Genomic DNA, 15,677 nt, shown 5'->3' with positions numbered 1-15,677 from the left:
AGAAAAAAAAGTACTCCTGCTCAGGGTAATGTCAGCTTCTCTGTTCAAATAACTTTTTGCAGCCACCTACAAGCCCCCAGCCTCATTTGATTTTCCCAAATTCTCCCACCCCAATTCCCCAATTCTTGCACTTCTCTTGTATTTATAAAATAAATAAACGAAAACGGTTTGTTAACTGAAAGAAAAAATATCGCTTTTCTCTTCGGGCCAAAGGAAGGAGATTGGTGCTTTTTCTAAATCAATTCAAAAATACTTATCAGGTACACAGCCCATTATTAACAGTGCATTTCATGCTTCATTCCTGCAATGTGACTACTGTTCACATTAACTTTGTTTTAGAAGTTATTCTTCTAGTTCTCAAGGTAAAAAGAATAAAAGTTGATACTGAAATCAACTTTTCAGTAAACAATTTGATTTTAAAAAGGCTGGTTCACCCTTACAGTGAATTATTCACACGGGGCTGTGTTAGGACACATAATTGTCTCCTTAAATAGGTATGATTTTATCAAAGCAAGAATGTTAGTTGGAATAATTGATCACTGTTTAGCGAGCTAATTTACCTTAAAACAACTAAACTGACCAACTTCTTTTCGCTATAAGTAATGGTAATGTGGCTTTGCAATGTAAATGAAAGACAAATTAGGCACTTCCTACGTAAATGCAAAACAATACACAACTCCTTATCCTGAAACTTCTGTGAATTGTTTTTACCGTCTGGAATTACGGAGTCGGTGCTACCAAAATTAGTTAAGTTTGGATTCAGACTGCATTTGCAGCACTTGAATCAAGCATGTTAGGGGAGGTGAAAATCACGAGCTAAATCCTCCCCACCCCCCAGACCACGTTGAGCCTACCCAGATGTTGCTCAACCCTGAGTTGTCCCCCTGAGTCCAAGGCTGCAAGACAGGGCGCGCAGCAAGGACTTCCGGCCTCAGGTTCCCTAAACAGATGGAGCCCCTTCAGGTGGCCACGAGGCTCCCGGGCCTCGAGCTTGTGCCAGAGGGCGCGCAGGCGAAGGCAGCAGAAAGATCCCAGCACCTGCCTCCCTCGGGCCCAGCGAGAAACCTTGCACCGCCCGCGCAGACCAGGCCAGCTAGGTGTGGGGCTCTAATCTCAACCTCACACCTGCGTTAGGGAGGAGGACGAGGGCTCTCCAGGTGTCTGGGTCCCGGGATGATGAAAGGGAGCTGTTAAAAGGCGTGCACCGGAAGCTCAGTGGGGGACGCGTTGTGGCCACCGGGCGTGGGAGGGCTGGGGCGCCTGGGCTGAGGCCGGAGGGGGTGAAGGCACTGGCCGGCCTGGAGATTTCCCTTTACTTTTTTTCCTTTTCCTTGTGGGGGTGGGGGGGTCGGGCAATGACCGGCGGCTGCAGTACCTTTCCACTCAGCCCGGGGACTTTTACGCAATTTTGCCCACGCGTACGGAGTTCGCAAGGCACCCGGCGCGGGGAACACGGGGTAGAACCCCCACCCCCACCCCCGGCGGGACTCCGTCCAGGAGCCCAGGCCTCTCCCCACAAACACTCCGTCCTCTTGGATTCCGTTGCCGTCTGGGGATTGGGTTTCCTTAACCCAGGGCTTCCCTATCTTAGGCCGGAGGAGGAGTTAGAGCCCCTCCCTCACTCTCCCTCCTCCACCCTTGGCCAGCCTGGTTTTTTAATCTAATCTTTTATTTAAAGTCAACAAGAGGAGCAGGAACCCCAGGCTCCTGCCAACAGTATATTTTAAAATAATTCCCCAACCTCTGCCGAGAGGAGCGGCCTCAAGAAACATCCTTGTTTTCTTCGTGCAGATTTAGGTATCAAGGAGTGGGGGACTTCCAGAGCTGAAGCTGATGATGCCTGAGGGCTCTGCAGACTTTGGGTGGGGGGCAACTCAAGCAAGACAAATACATTCCAAACATTAAAAATATAACAAGAGCCTCGATTTGGAGAGCCTTAAACCGAGAGCCAAACCTCCAGGGGGCTCCAGGGCACAAAGCCTTACGTGTCCCCGTCGTGGGGTGCGTTAAGGAGGGGGGGGGCAGGTGAATTCTCAGCGTGTGAGCCTGGATAGGGCGGGTCCTGGCCCATTAAAGGATGTGCCCATAGACATGACGTGCCCACAAATACCCATCGAGGAGTCAGACCGAAAAGACACCCCACGCTCCCTCCCCGGGTCCTTGGCACCAGACTGCGCTCACTGCACCTCGCCCATCTCTCTCCCCAGCTAGGCGGGGCCACTGTTTTCTACATCGCTAAGTATCCTCCGACCTGCTCGGACCCTTGGCAGTTAAAAGCTTCTAGCCTTTCGCTCCTCTTGCCCTTTCCCTCTTCTTTCCCCCACCACCCGCCGACGCCTCCAGATCTCTCCGGCTCGCCCTTCCTGAAAGTAGGCGAGGCCCAGAATCTCCGGCTAGGGCGAGGAAGGAGGGAGGGGCAAAGCGCGGCGGCAGGGGGCGTGTCTTCTCAAGCCCCGCCCCCGGGTGCGCGCGGCGGTGGCGGCGGCGGCAGAGCCTCGCTTTGAGAGACAGGTATCGCTTAGGCGCCATGTTGTGAGCGGAAGTGGGGGAGCGCGCGGCCGCCGCTGTTCTGCTGGGAGCGGGCGCGGGAACCGGCGGGGGGGGCGGAGCTGTAGTCCCGGCGGCGGAAGGAGGAGAGGAAGAAAGGGGCGAGACCCGGTGCCCGGCAGCGGCGCGAGGCTCTCGCTTGGCGCGCGGACGTCGTCAGCCAGGCGCGCGGCGTTCGAGGCTCGGTGTCGGCGCCGAGCCCTCTCCCGGGCAGCCGGCGCTGGTGCTGCTGCTGCTGCCGCCGCTGCTGTCGTGGGGCTCGGGTGGCGACAGAGCGGGGCCGGCCGCGGGGCGGGCGGGGAGGGAGGAGGCGGTGAAGGCGGCGGGCCGGGGGGGAAGATGCCGCTGGCGCAGCTGGCGGACCCGTGGCAGAAGATGGCTGTGGAGAGCCCGTCCGACAGCGCTGAGGTGAGTGCAGCCCGGCGGTCGGGGGCTGGTGCGCCCCTCCCCTCGCCCCCGCCGGCCAGCTCCCCTCCCTGGAGCTGGCCACTTGGCCCCTTCCTCTGCCGCTCGCGTCTCCCCTTGGTCCGTGATTCCGGTTTGGGTAGTTGGGGTTGGTCTGTTTGCCCTTCTGTTCCACCCGCACCTCCCCTCCCTCGCTCGGGGGGCTGTGGTGTGGTGGCGCGTGGGGTTTGGAGTGGGCGCTGGGGCTTTGCAAGAAGCCGATTTTAATCAACTTTGCGTGGGGGGAGCGGGAAGCGGAGCGGGGGCCGGAGAGGAGTTGGGAAGTTTGGCCCTGCCTGGTTGGGCCCCCCCTGGATCCTGGTGACTCTGGGGTGTAAGGGAGGGGTATGGATTGGGTTCATTGGGGAGCAGGGACTCTCGAGTCCGGCCAGGGGAGAGAGTTGGTGCTTTGAGTCGGGCGCGCGGGGACTGGAAGGGCCCAAGGCAGGGCTGGCGACCTGTGGGGGTTTTGGTTAAGGGGTGCAAGACAGCCAAGGTTTTTGCCTTCCCCCAGTCTGTCTGCCGCAGCGGTTTCTGCTGGTGCAAAGGGGAAAGTGGAAGCCTGAGGTCCTTCCTCCTCCCCCATATCTGAGGTCACTGAGCTCAAGGACCCCGTCCCTAGGAGCTTTAACTCGAATTTCCTGTCCGTGGAGGTGAGAGGGTGATATTCAAGGCGATCAGCAGCCGCCGTAAAAGGCTTTCAGGTTTTCTTCGCCCGGGGTGACCGTCCCTGAGACACCCAACCGAGTGCCCAAAACCCAAACAGTGTACCCAAACACGGCAAAACAGAATTTCCCTGGACACAGCACAGCATCGAGCTTTTGCAGCCGCCCCTGTCCCAGAACCAACTCGGGGTCTGCGAAAATAATCCAGACGAGACCCACTCCTGGGCATCAGCGCTCCTCTCCGAAGTGGAAAATTAATTCCTGATGGTGGCTTGTCTGTGATTCTTCCTTCTTGACTTTTTGCTGTCTTCTGTCCCCGCAGCGGACTTTGGGGGATTACAGGATGATAGGCTGCGTGTGTGTAATAGTTAGTGAGTGACCCCATTTCTGGAAAGCATGACTGAAACGCGGGGGTGGAATGGGGCAGGCTCCGATGAGTGGTGTACTTGGCGGCAGCCGCTGCCCTGCCGGCCTCCGCAGTGTGAGAGGTGGATAGGGTTACCGGTTACGTCAGTAAGACCGAGGCTCAGTTTGATCTGAGATGCGGGACACTTGCATTCTCGGGTATAATGGAGGGGGAGGGGGATCAGTTCAAATCGCTTTTCAGTTTTTTTCCTAGTCACCTCCACTGCTGCTTAAAATGTTTACTTGCTCTCCCTAACGTGAGCAGAGTTGTAATACTGCTTACGACTGGTACTTAGTATTTTGTGACTTGGACCATATTTTTAAAATCTAAACTAAACCCTGCTCTTCAATAGAAAAGATCTTGAGATAAGTTACTGAATATTTTTTAAAGGAAATCACGTTTATAAGACTAGCAGAATTACATCTAAAATTATGTTAGCCCGTTTAATTCTATAGATGTTTTATGAGAAAATTGAATTTAGAACGTTTAATCATTCTTTGAATGGATAGTGTGAAAATCAGTATGCCAATAGGGTCTTTTCATTCATTTTTTCCTTAATATTTTTTTTTTTTTTGCGTTAAACAGTGTAGCTAAAAGGTTAATAACATGTTCTCAAAGTGCTGACCTTGTGAAAAGAAATCGAATTTGCTTTGAGCCTGATTGTTACATGCAAATGGTAACATTTGCAACTCATAATCAGTCCACATTTCTGCTTGGCACGTATCAATGTGTTAAAAAAATCATTTAAAATTCCACCTTATCCTTTTTCTACATAGCATACTTTTGGATAAGGAAGGCACAAAACTGACACTTAGTATATGCCAGATACTACATGCTATTTCATCTTATCCTTGCTATGACCCAACATAGTACGATTGTGGTCCTCATTATTACAGATTAAGAAACTGAATCTCAGAAGTTAAGGGCCCAAAGATTATAAATAGTAAACGGCAGAGCCATAATTCAAAGCCAGGTGCATGTAATTCATGTGCTTCGCTTTATATTAGCTGCTTCCAATCCTTTGTGGAAAAATTTAGGGTATAAATAAATAAGCCAGTAGCTAGAGGTCATGTATTTTTCAGAAACAGTTATGATATTATAAGCAATCTCACTTGTTAAAGCCTAGTTATTTCAGTTACTGTCATGGTCTCCAGAACCTGGCAGATAGGATTCCATAATTTGCCATGTTCAAAGAATCTTCTTGATATTTTGGCATAAGGTATGTCACACAGAGCTAGTGTTGCCTAGATTAATTTTAAAAAGATTTTTAAAAATTGACTGTAGATATTTTGCCTTTAGTTGTTCAGCTGTTTCAAGTAAATTACTTCTGCTACAACTTTGGAAATTGGAGCCAGTAAGGAAAAGGGTTGAGAATTTTCATTCAGAAGTCTAATATTGGATTTATTATTATGCCTACTATTATGCTATCTCCTCCTCAGTAAGGAGTACTTACCAGAGAGTAATTTTATTTTACCAGAATAAAATCGGTTTTTTGAAAGTCATTTATTTGAGTAAATACATCAAATTTTTTCTCTCCAGGCTGAAAGGTTTCAGGGTTGGTCTCTATAGGAATTTACATTTGTCGCCTCGTATCTCCTAGTAGACTGTGAAATCTTGTAAGCAGAGACTTTTTCCTCTGTATCCTCAGCACTTAACACAGTGCCTGGCACATATGTATTATGGACCCAGTAGATGACCACTGAATGAATTATGATGGTCAGGAATAGGGTGATTATCAATCTTCTTTCTGTTCTTATTTTAATCTTACATTGAAATATGAACAATCTTAAAAGACCTGAGTACCTCACCGACAGTACAGGCAGTTTCTTCATTCCTTTACATGGCCTTCCTGCTTTCAAACCTCACATGGGTTTCATGATGTTCAAAACAAAACAAAACAAAAAAAACCCTTGTGGTTAACTCAAACATGGGTCAGAACGTGATAGGCTAGAACTAGGCCAAATGTTTAAAGAAGCAAATTTAGGATAATAAAGGAAGTACTATGTAAGCAGTCAAGGTTGGTACAAGATTAAAAACAAAATAGCTTCCTAAGTAGTCCAGGTGAATTCACAACTCTTTAATGAGTTATTGAAAGATGCTAGTATGTTTTTGAGTATCTGACTGTTTAGGAGATGGGTATCAAGGACTGTGACTCTTCTGTAAATTCCTTGCCACCGCTCTCAGAGATAACATTTACTGGATCATAAGCCTGACCTCAAGTGACACTTTTTCTCAGTTTTCAATAAAGGATAAATGATAGTAAATTTAAATAAGAACAGTTTTCCAAAATAATAAAACTAAGGTTATGTTTGCTTTATAGAAATGTGCTGTATAAAAATAGCCGCCTTGAATTCTTTTAAATAGCAAGTACCCATAATGAATTAAAATATTAACTACATAAATATTTTCTTTATAAAAAATTGAGACCCTTGTGTTAGAAACCATCTTCAGTGGATGTCCATCCATTTTTATCTTCAAAGATCATATTGGATTCTATAGTATTTCTACTATATTGATATTAGGTTTCTTATATTTTATGTGTAGGGAAAAACATTCTATTAAAGTATGATCATTGATTTTGAAAAAAAAAATGTTTCATTAAGTTTCTTTTCCTTTTCCTGTTTCATTTGTACCACCTTTCAGGGTTTTTTTCTTTCCCCCAAGTGAAGATCTGAGGACAGGACAGGTATTGTTACATGCCAACTGTTAGTAATAACTGTGACACATTACTGAACACTTCATTGTTTTCACTGATTATGATATAGGATGTCAGTTTTTGTTAAACTTAGGAAAGTTTGTTTTATTTTGACAGCTCTTCCTATACTAATTAGGTTGACCCAAAATGTGAAATTTATTTGGTACATTTAAGTTTTAACATAAAGAGATAAACTTAAAGAAACAAGTATAGGCAGACTTTGCCCTTTTTTTAAAATTTTTTTTTAACGTTTATTTATTTTTGAGACAGAGAGAGACAGAGCATGAACGGGGGAGGGTCAGAGAGAGGGAGACACAGAATCCGAAACAGGCTCCAGGCTCTGAGCTGTCAGCACAGAGCCCGACGCGGGGCTCGAACTCACGGACCCCGAGATCATGACCTGAGCCGAAGTCGGCCGCTTAACCGACTGAGCCACCCAGGCGCCCCGACTTTGCCTTTTTTTAAATATGTTTAGGAAATCACAATGAGTATATCCTATTTTTATATAAGGAGAGTGGCATAATTGGGATGTTCACTCTTGACCTAGGACATGATAATCAGTGAATTACAGATTGATCAAAAATGTAGCAGACGATTTATCAGAAGTCTGAATGGCAGAATTGTTGCAAAGATTTTTTAAAAATTTGTCACGTACTAAGAAGTTTATACCATTGTGATCATTAACAAGATTTGCTCTAGAGTTCCATGCTCAGGGACATGTGATATACCAGGCTGTGAATGTTGGGTGACGTGAAAGGCCCCAGTTTGCCAAGTGCAGACCAGATGCTTTAGACCCAGTGATTCAGATTACAGTGTACAACAGTGACATCTTGGTGGTCTCTTGGTAATGCATGAGTGTGATAGAGCTCAGTTGTTTATGTGTTTTGGTGGATAACAACTTTCAAAGCCTTGGGATACAATTGTGCAGACATATATATTATATATCTGATTCCCCAATTCACATAATAGAAAATACAAACAACTGTATTTTAATTCTTGGCATTAGATGTCTTCCCCTCCTGCACTTCAGAATTGATACAGTTTTCCATATCATTAATCTGGAACAGTTAGCAGAGCTCATATATTCCAGTTTGTCAGTTTAATACCAAATAACATAAAAGCAAAGATAAAATAACTATAAATTTTAATTGTTATGAAATATAGAGTTAAAAAACACAAATGTATGCATTTTATGAAGCAGATTTAGGATAAAATGTATCCATATAAGACACAAGTTTTTCATACATTTTGTATATCAGTTGCTAGCAATTAAATATTTCAATTTTATTTATCTCCTTGAAATTGAGAAGGTACTTTATGAGATAATTTGAATGTATGGCAAAGTGTTAAAGAACTTAAGCTTTGGAGCCATACAGACCTGGTTTTGAGTCCTGGCTCTACCACTTAATAATTTAGTAATCTGATGCAAGTTGTTTAAGGTCTCTGTGCTGCAACATTCTAATGTGTAAAAAGAGGGATGAAATAATGCCTACCTCATAGGGTTGTGGTAAGAATTAAATGAAATGATAATATATGTAAGGTAGGTGGTTCAGTGCATGGTTTAAGTGTTTAATAAGTAATATAATGAATCCTGTCTCTAACCGAATTGTCTGAGGAAGTTCTCTGTTTTTCCTCTGGGGTGATTTTTTCAGAATCAAGTAGAGCAATTAAAAATGATTCGTTTGATCTGTTTAAACAGATCCATTATAATATCCGAATATAACTGTAAGGGTACGGTAAATGCAAATCTCTTGAATCTTGTCCCTTTTTGTATTGTTCCCTTCTTTGATATCTTCTTTAAAAGGGGAAAACAGATAAAGAACATTTGAAGAATATGTGTGGAAGAAGGAAGAAAAGTTCACATTTCAACATTGGTCAAATTGGAAGGCATCTCATAGTCCATGGCATACCATTGTTCAATTAGCAGTGTTTTTTTTTTTTCTGTAGTGATATAGAAGATAACAGTGTATCTTACACATGATAGTGTCTTATAATCGATGAAACCTGGTGTATCCTGGTTGTCAACTTCTTGAAGGAAGTATGTCCCTGAAGAAATGTATGAAGTCAATATATAGTCTCAAGAAGTAGAATTTTAACTTACTTTCTAAAACATATCAAAACAAAATGTACACACTTTTTATACTTTAGGATTGATTTTGTTAATTTCACTTTTTAGGGACAGAAATTAATATGGCACACCTCCCTCCTCATTACTCTAAATACATTTGTTTTGGTTATTTGAATATGCCATGAGGAACTGTTTTTTTCTGTCTAGAAATATAATACTTTGGATTTGGTCTGTTATGCGGTATTTGTACTTAAAGAACTTTATGTAGGGTATACAGCATTTTTAGTTGGGAAGTCTCTGGAAATAATGGTGTATCTGTGCCCCAGCAACCATCTCTGCCATCCAAAACCGAAAACATACAAACCAAAGGAGTGAGACCTAATCAAATGAATTTGGGAATTATAGAGTTAAACAGGGTTTGACCAATGTCTTTACTGCATAACTTCATAGAACCTTGAAGATGATGTTATCTATGATGAATCTGCAAAAAGGATATAGCCTACAGCATTTGAGACTTGATGTCAGAACCCCTTTTTCATGAACCGTATTGAAGTCTCAAAGGACACAAGTGCTTTGAAGGACAGTTTTGGACAGTCTGATAACTATAGTAACATGATCCAGTATTGCCTGCAAATGAGCTGTTATGTTTAATTGACTCTATCAAAGCTTTTTTCTTTAACTGTCAAGAGTTTTTGTTTGATTTTGGATTGAAATCTTGCAAATTAGATTGTAGAACAATTTTCCATCTTAATAGTGGGCTAAACATTTAAATATAATTTAAATAAAAGCTTAAGATAACTTAAACTTTTTTATTCCATGTTCTGAAAATTAATGGTCATATTCTACCATAATATCAAGCTAATTGCCCTCATTAAGTGGTTTCTATATTGACTTGCTCTGTAACTTATGTCTCAAATTCTTAATTCTTAAAAACTCTTTTTATCATTTGGCAACTTTATGCTGCCATCAACCTGCCTACCTCCCCCACTCTCCTTTTTAAATTAATTGCTTGTAATTTGCAGTTACTAGAAAACAGCTAAGGTTAATGATAATTTGATGCAGTCATTTTTAACTTGGGAACCTTGTTACACTTGCAGCTTACCAAATAATGTAAAATAACATCCTTACCCTTTTCATGATCTCTGTGTGTCGTATACACATACCTCTGGGATCGAGGGCATTTTGGACACATTACCTACTGATAAACAGTGTTTTATGCTTCAGCGTACACTGACTGAATGGCTCACTTCCTGGCATTGCCTGCTCTGCATATTTACCTTCCTCTCTGGAAGGTGTCAGCTAGAAAGGACTGTGAATAAGCTAAAGAGCAGGCAGCTATAAGATGGAAAGCTAGTCCTGCTGCCCCTCCTGGAGTTAGGTGTCCATGTTGTCTTTTGGAGATTTTTGTTGGGATTTTTTTTTTCATGAAATAGTGCTAGTTTCCTGACTATTAGCTACCCTACATTTATGTGTAAACCAAAAATGTTGTTACACTTCCTGTCATTCTTCTATTAGTATGAATAGAATTACAGCAGTAGCATAACTTAAATCAGATTTCCCTATCTTAACTAGTATATCCATGGTATCTTACATACCTTAAAAACTAATTAATGTTTAATCTACCATGTAAATTGACTTTTATAATCTTGATAATGATGGTCTCATCTTCAAACCTGACCTGGTCATCTAGATCTCTGTGAGCTTGCCTCTAATCCTGTGGTCCACAAAGCTTGTTACAGGAAACTTGGTTCTGTCATTTGATATGTGTTAGAAGTAGATGTCAAGTCTGAATAAGTCTGAAGCCAAAGATCACTTTGACATAATAGATTGCAGTGTATCTCACATACAGTGTTTTGGGAGAAAACTTGTCTCCAGAAATGTCATAGGACCTATGCTAAACACCTCTGTTACCCAAAATGTTATTTCAATTTTTCACTTTTAGGAGCTTGAAAACAATATAAAATAATTGAAAGATTCACTTAAAAACAAAACAAAACTTCTAGATCAGCATTGTTCGGTAGTCACTAGCCACATGTGGCTATTGAGCACTTGAAATGTAGTTAGTGTGGCTGAGGAACTGAATTTAAATTTAATTTGAATTTAAATAGTCGCATGTGGCTATTGGCTACCACATTGAACAGCACAGTTCTAGATTATGGGATTAGTACAAATCCAACTTTTTTTCTACACCAATGTTTTTCAGCCCTGCATTCTATTATTTGTTATTTTGAAATTAATAGGCTAAAGCTTTTTCTAAATGAAAACATATTTACTATGCTTTTTCAAATTATGTTTAATCAGCTTTGTCTTGTTCCTCGACTACCCTGAAGATTTTTTATAAACTCTACTACATTGTATATGCTCTTCAAATCACCATTCTGCACTTTCTACAGTTTAGCTAGTTTTACAGTGACCTTTATCATTGAAGTGATAACACCAAGCACTGGGGAAATTAAGCTATCAAAAAATGTTGCATTTTGTTCACTATACTGTGCTAATTAATACTAGAAAAGTGGATTGATACATCCCATAGATTAATGTTTACTGGATGCCCTCTCTGAATGGACACTGTCTATATCAACTTGAATGAGGTAGATCTAATTCTTCTCAACCTACAGATGAGGAAAGGAAGCCTAGAAAGGTTAACTAAGCTGCTCTTGGTTGCACAACTAGTAAGTAGAGAAGGCAGGATTCAAACCCAATTATCACAGGTTGCAAATTCCATTGACTTTCCACTAGACTACCCTGCTTGAGTTGAGAACAGCGTGTAGGTGAGTGACTTGTTCAAGATGAAATCTCCTATAGGGAGAAAGGTTCTAGGTGGTTTACATGAGAAGATATTTCTATGGGAAAGTATAGGTAGAGTTAGAAAAGTGAAATGGGTATTACTCTCCAAATATACTATGGGTTAAATAGGCTTTTGTGAGCTGGCCTGAGAAACAGTGTGACATTGTACAGGAAAATGTTTTGGTATTTCTAAACAGCTGTCTTACAAATGAACATTTGAAATAAAAACTACAGTATTTGGAAAAGGAGGGGCTGCCCAGATGTTAATTATCAGCTCTTCACATAGAAGTCCCTAGGTGTATGCTCAGGGAACTGTGCTCTGTTTTTGAATTGCCACTTATTAAATCATTGTCTCCTTATACTTGCATCTTTTCAGAAAAGTGTATTTGACACTCCCTCAAAGTATCAGAAAATAGGATATGATTCAGTCTGAAAAAGTTACCATCTATCTTGCTACAGTATAAGAAAAGGAAATTAAAGAAATTTTGCATAATCATTGGCAGGTTTTTTCCTTTGTGTGGGTTTTTTTTTTTTTTACCTGTTAGGTTAAATAGCCCTAATTAAATTTTTTAAAAATTGTGATATGATTTACATACCACAAAATTCACTCTTGTAAAGTATACAATTCAGTGGATTTTAGTGTACTCACAAGGTTCTGCAACCAGTAATTCCAGAACATTTTCATCACCCCAGAAATAAGTCCATGCTCATTAGATGTCAGTCCCTATTCCTTCTTGTCCCCATTCCTAGCAACCAGTAATCTACTTTCTCTATAGATTTGCTTCTCCTGGACACTTCGTATTAATGGAATCATATAATATGTACCTTTGTGTCTCACATCATTTAGCAATATTTTCAAAATGCATCCATGTTATAGCATGTATCAATGCTTCATTTTTTGGGGGCTGAGTAATGCTCTGCTCTGTGGATATACCACATTTTGTTTATCCACTTCTCAGTTCAGGGACACTGGGGTTGTTTCCACTTGTTGGCTATGGTGAATAATGCTGCTGTGAACATTTTGTACATACATTTTTCAATTTTCTTGGATATATATCTAGGAGTGGAATTGCTTGGTCATATGTTAAGTCTATAATGTTTTAAATAACTGACAAATTGTTTTCCAACTTGCTTGAACCATTTTACATTGCCAACAGCAGTGTGTGAAAGTTCCAGTTTCTCCACATTCTCACCAACACTTGTTACTTTCTTTTTCATTATAACCATCGTAGTATGCAATAAGTGGGATCTCATTGTGGTTTTTATTTGCATTTTCCTAATAACTAAGAATGTTAAGGATCTTTTCACCTGCTTATCATCTACTTGTGTACATAATTGTGCTTATTTTTTACTGATTTGGAGACTTAAATGGAGTGTTTGCTCTAATGCTGTTAATCCTTATCTATGCTTTGTTGTATACAGATCTTCCTCAATTTAAATTGGGTTATGTTGCATCATAAGTTGAAAATATCATAAGTTGGAAATGCACTTAATACACGTAACATCCCAAACGTCATAGCTTAGCCTAGCTTACCTTTAACATGCTCAGAACACTTACATTCACCTAGAGTTGGTCAAAATCATCTAACACAAAGCCTATTTTATAACAGTGTTGAACATCTCATTTAATTTATTGATTACTGAACTGAAAGTGAAAAACAATTATTTTAAGTGTACTGGTTGTTTATTCTCATGATCACATAGCCACCTGGGAGCCATTCCTTGCCACTCCCAGCATCATGAGAGAGTATTGTACCACATATTGCTAGCCCAGGAAAAGATAAAAATTCAAAGTGTGGTTTCTACTGAATGAAATTAAATACTCATTTTGCACCATTGTAAAGTTGAAAAATCAGAAGTCAAACCATCATAAGCCAGGGACTGTTTGTACATATTTCTTCAGAAAACTTAGTTTCAATCTGTGCTTTCAATAGATTTGTTTTCATTTTTATATATGATAAATTCAAAGCTTTTCCTAGAATACTGGTTTTTCAACTGGGTCAGTAGAGCCCTGTATTCTATGGAGACACCTTATGTTACCTCATCACCTGGACTACCCCTTTTCCCAGCCAGAGCAAAGTTTCTAGAGAACACAATGAAGGATGTTAATTATAGGAAATGATAGCAAGAAAGCAAAGAGCAAAGCAATGGTTTTTTCCTTACAGTCTCTTCAGTCTTGTTATACTGTTCTATAGTTTCTTATTTAAAGCAAGAGTACAGGAAGTAATGGCAGGTCAGTCAAAACCAAATGTCTAGACTCTCCAAAATTAAATATAAGTCAGTAGATAAATGAATTCAAGAATCCATTTCTTAGGTTAGGTGAGATATACAGGTGTTTCATTTAAAGAATTAGGAAAATGCAAAACAAAACCGTTTGCCTCCTTTCCTTCAAGTTCTGCTGGCTATTGGTATAATTCAAGAGGAATAACTATCACAATGGATTTTGGTAGCAGAGTTGGTGTTTCTTAAAGAGAGATATGTAACAGACAAATTAAAAATAAGATTACCTTTGGATTATCGAAAAGAGCTCATAAATGAATTTTAAAGTGAACTTTTCACCCTGGCTGTTCTGAGTGTGTAAAGTATATTACTAGGTGATGACGAATGAAACAGAATTTTTTCCCTTAAAATATTATAGTTAAAAAGTACTGAAGTGGACAGGTAGTTAAATAACATGAAGCAAGCTAAATTAGCCAGGAATGTTATAAACAGATATAATTGGAACTTTAAGAGAAAATTAGGATCCATAATGCTATAGCAATTTTCCATAGTGCATTTTTAACCATAATGTAGAAGACTAGAAAGTAAATATTATTACCCTTGACACCCAATAAAGTTCCTTTTAAAATACACATACACATACAAAGAAGATAAATGTTATTTTCAACATAAAATTAATTACTTGGGGGTAGACTTCTGGTTCTGCCCAGCTGGAGGAGCCCTATTCCTCCTAAGTTCTCTTTTACAGCTAAAACACCTTAGACATAACACATCAAACAAGCACAGGAACACTGAAATGTGGAAATAAGGCAGACTTCCTACAGACTTTGGTACTCAAGGAATGACGCTAATAGTGAGTTCCTTGGGTTTTTTTTATTGCCTCCCATATATCTTGGACAGTGTCCTGTAAAAGCCTCCAACCTGAACCACCAACAGGCACAGACAAAAAGGGCATCAGGAAAAGTCTGTTCTCTTTAGCCAAGTGACTGGGGAAAGGGTAGCCGAACAACAGTTAATTTTTTGGTAGGACCCTCCCTACTATAGCCAAACACCCCAGAAAAGCCCTATCTTACTCCAAAGAAGCAAGTGGCAGTGCTTGAATTCCTCCACCTGGTGATGTTAGCTATGCACATCAAGGACCTCATATCTCATTCCCTGACTAGCAAAAGCAGACAACACTTTGATTCCCCCCAGCTGAGTGGTTTTGACAAGTGGAGTAGGAGTCTGATCTTCCCTCACTGCCCCCCCATCCCACCACCTGCAGAAGGACGTGATGCTGCCACTAAGGTAGTGTCAGTGGGGTCTAGGAGCCAAGTTGAGTCTCCACCCCAATCTGGAAACGAGACTTAACAAAGTGATGTGAGGCAAGGCTAGTCCCCAGTAAGCCTCCTCCTCCCCTTTGTTACTGAGGAGCTGAGCCTACCCCATCACTCAAAATCAACAAGGCAGAACAAGATGATTGGAGGTGGACTAGTCAACTCTGCTTCCCTTCCTTCCTGATGTGATTGGGGCCTGGTGGACAACTCAGCCTCCACCCCCATCTGGCATCTATAAGGCAGAACAAAATGGTGGATGGCAGGGCTGGTTGGCCTTCCACTTATCCTGTTAGATGGGCCCTTCTGGAAGCTGAGCTCTCCACTCTACCTTATAGCAACAAAGCAGTGTGAGTCATCCCTCTGCTTTCTGTCTCCCTTTTGTCAATGTGATCCATCAGGGAGCTTGCACCCCTACTCAGAAGCAATGCGATGGTGCAGGTTGTTGCCCAACCTTCACTGGGACCAAGAATGTAGCTGAACTTCCATCCTACCCCTGTTCAAAAAAGCAAGAGTCATTGCTCCTATTTTG

General features: G+C 41.4%; 1 protein-coding gene across 4 annotated transcripts in view; it reads left to right on the top strand.

The window, feature by feature from the left end:
• Positions 1-2,474: 2,474 nt before the first annotated feature.
• The window catches only part of RPS6KA3 (ribosomal protein S6 kinase A3), a 117,302-nt gene continuing 104,099 nt past the window's right edge, over positions 2,475-15,677 (top strand). For 2 of the 4 annotated variants that reach the window (XM_049643569.1, XM_049643571.1), the window contains exon 1: positions 2,880-2,955. Coding sequence is in view for 2 of the 4 variants with exons in the window: in XM_049643568.1 (XP_049499525.1) it covers positions 2,887-2,955 (69 nt within the window). In the remaining 2 variants the exon portion in view is untranslated. Of the gene's footprint in view, positions 2,956-15,677 lie in introns of all 4 variants that reach the window. The other 2 variants (XM_049643568.1, XM_049643573.1) reach the window with 2 other exon arrangements.

The sequence above is a fragment of the Panthera uncia genome, chromosome X (assembly GCF_023721935.1).
Source record: "Panthera uncia isolate 11264 chromosome X, Puncia_PCG_1.0, whole genome shotgun sequence".
NCBI lineage: Eukaryota > Metazoa > Chordata > Mammalia > Carnivora > Felidae > Panthera > Panthera uncia.
Note: the sequence above shows the minus strand (reverse complement) of the source record. Positions and strands in the feature narration are given on the sequence as shown.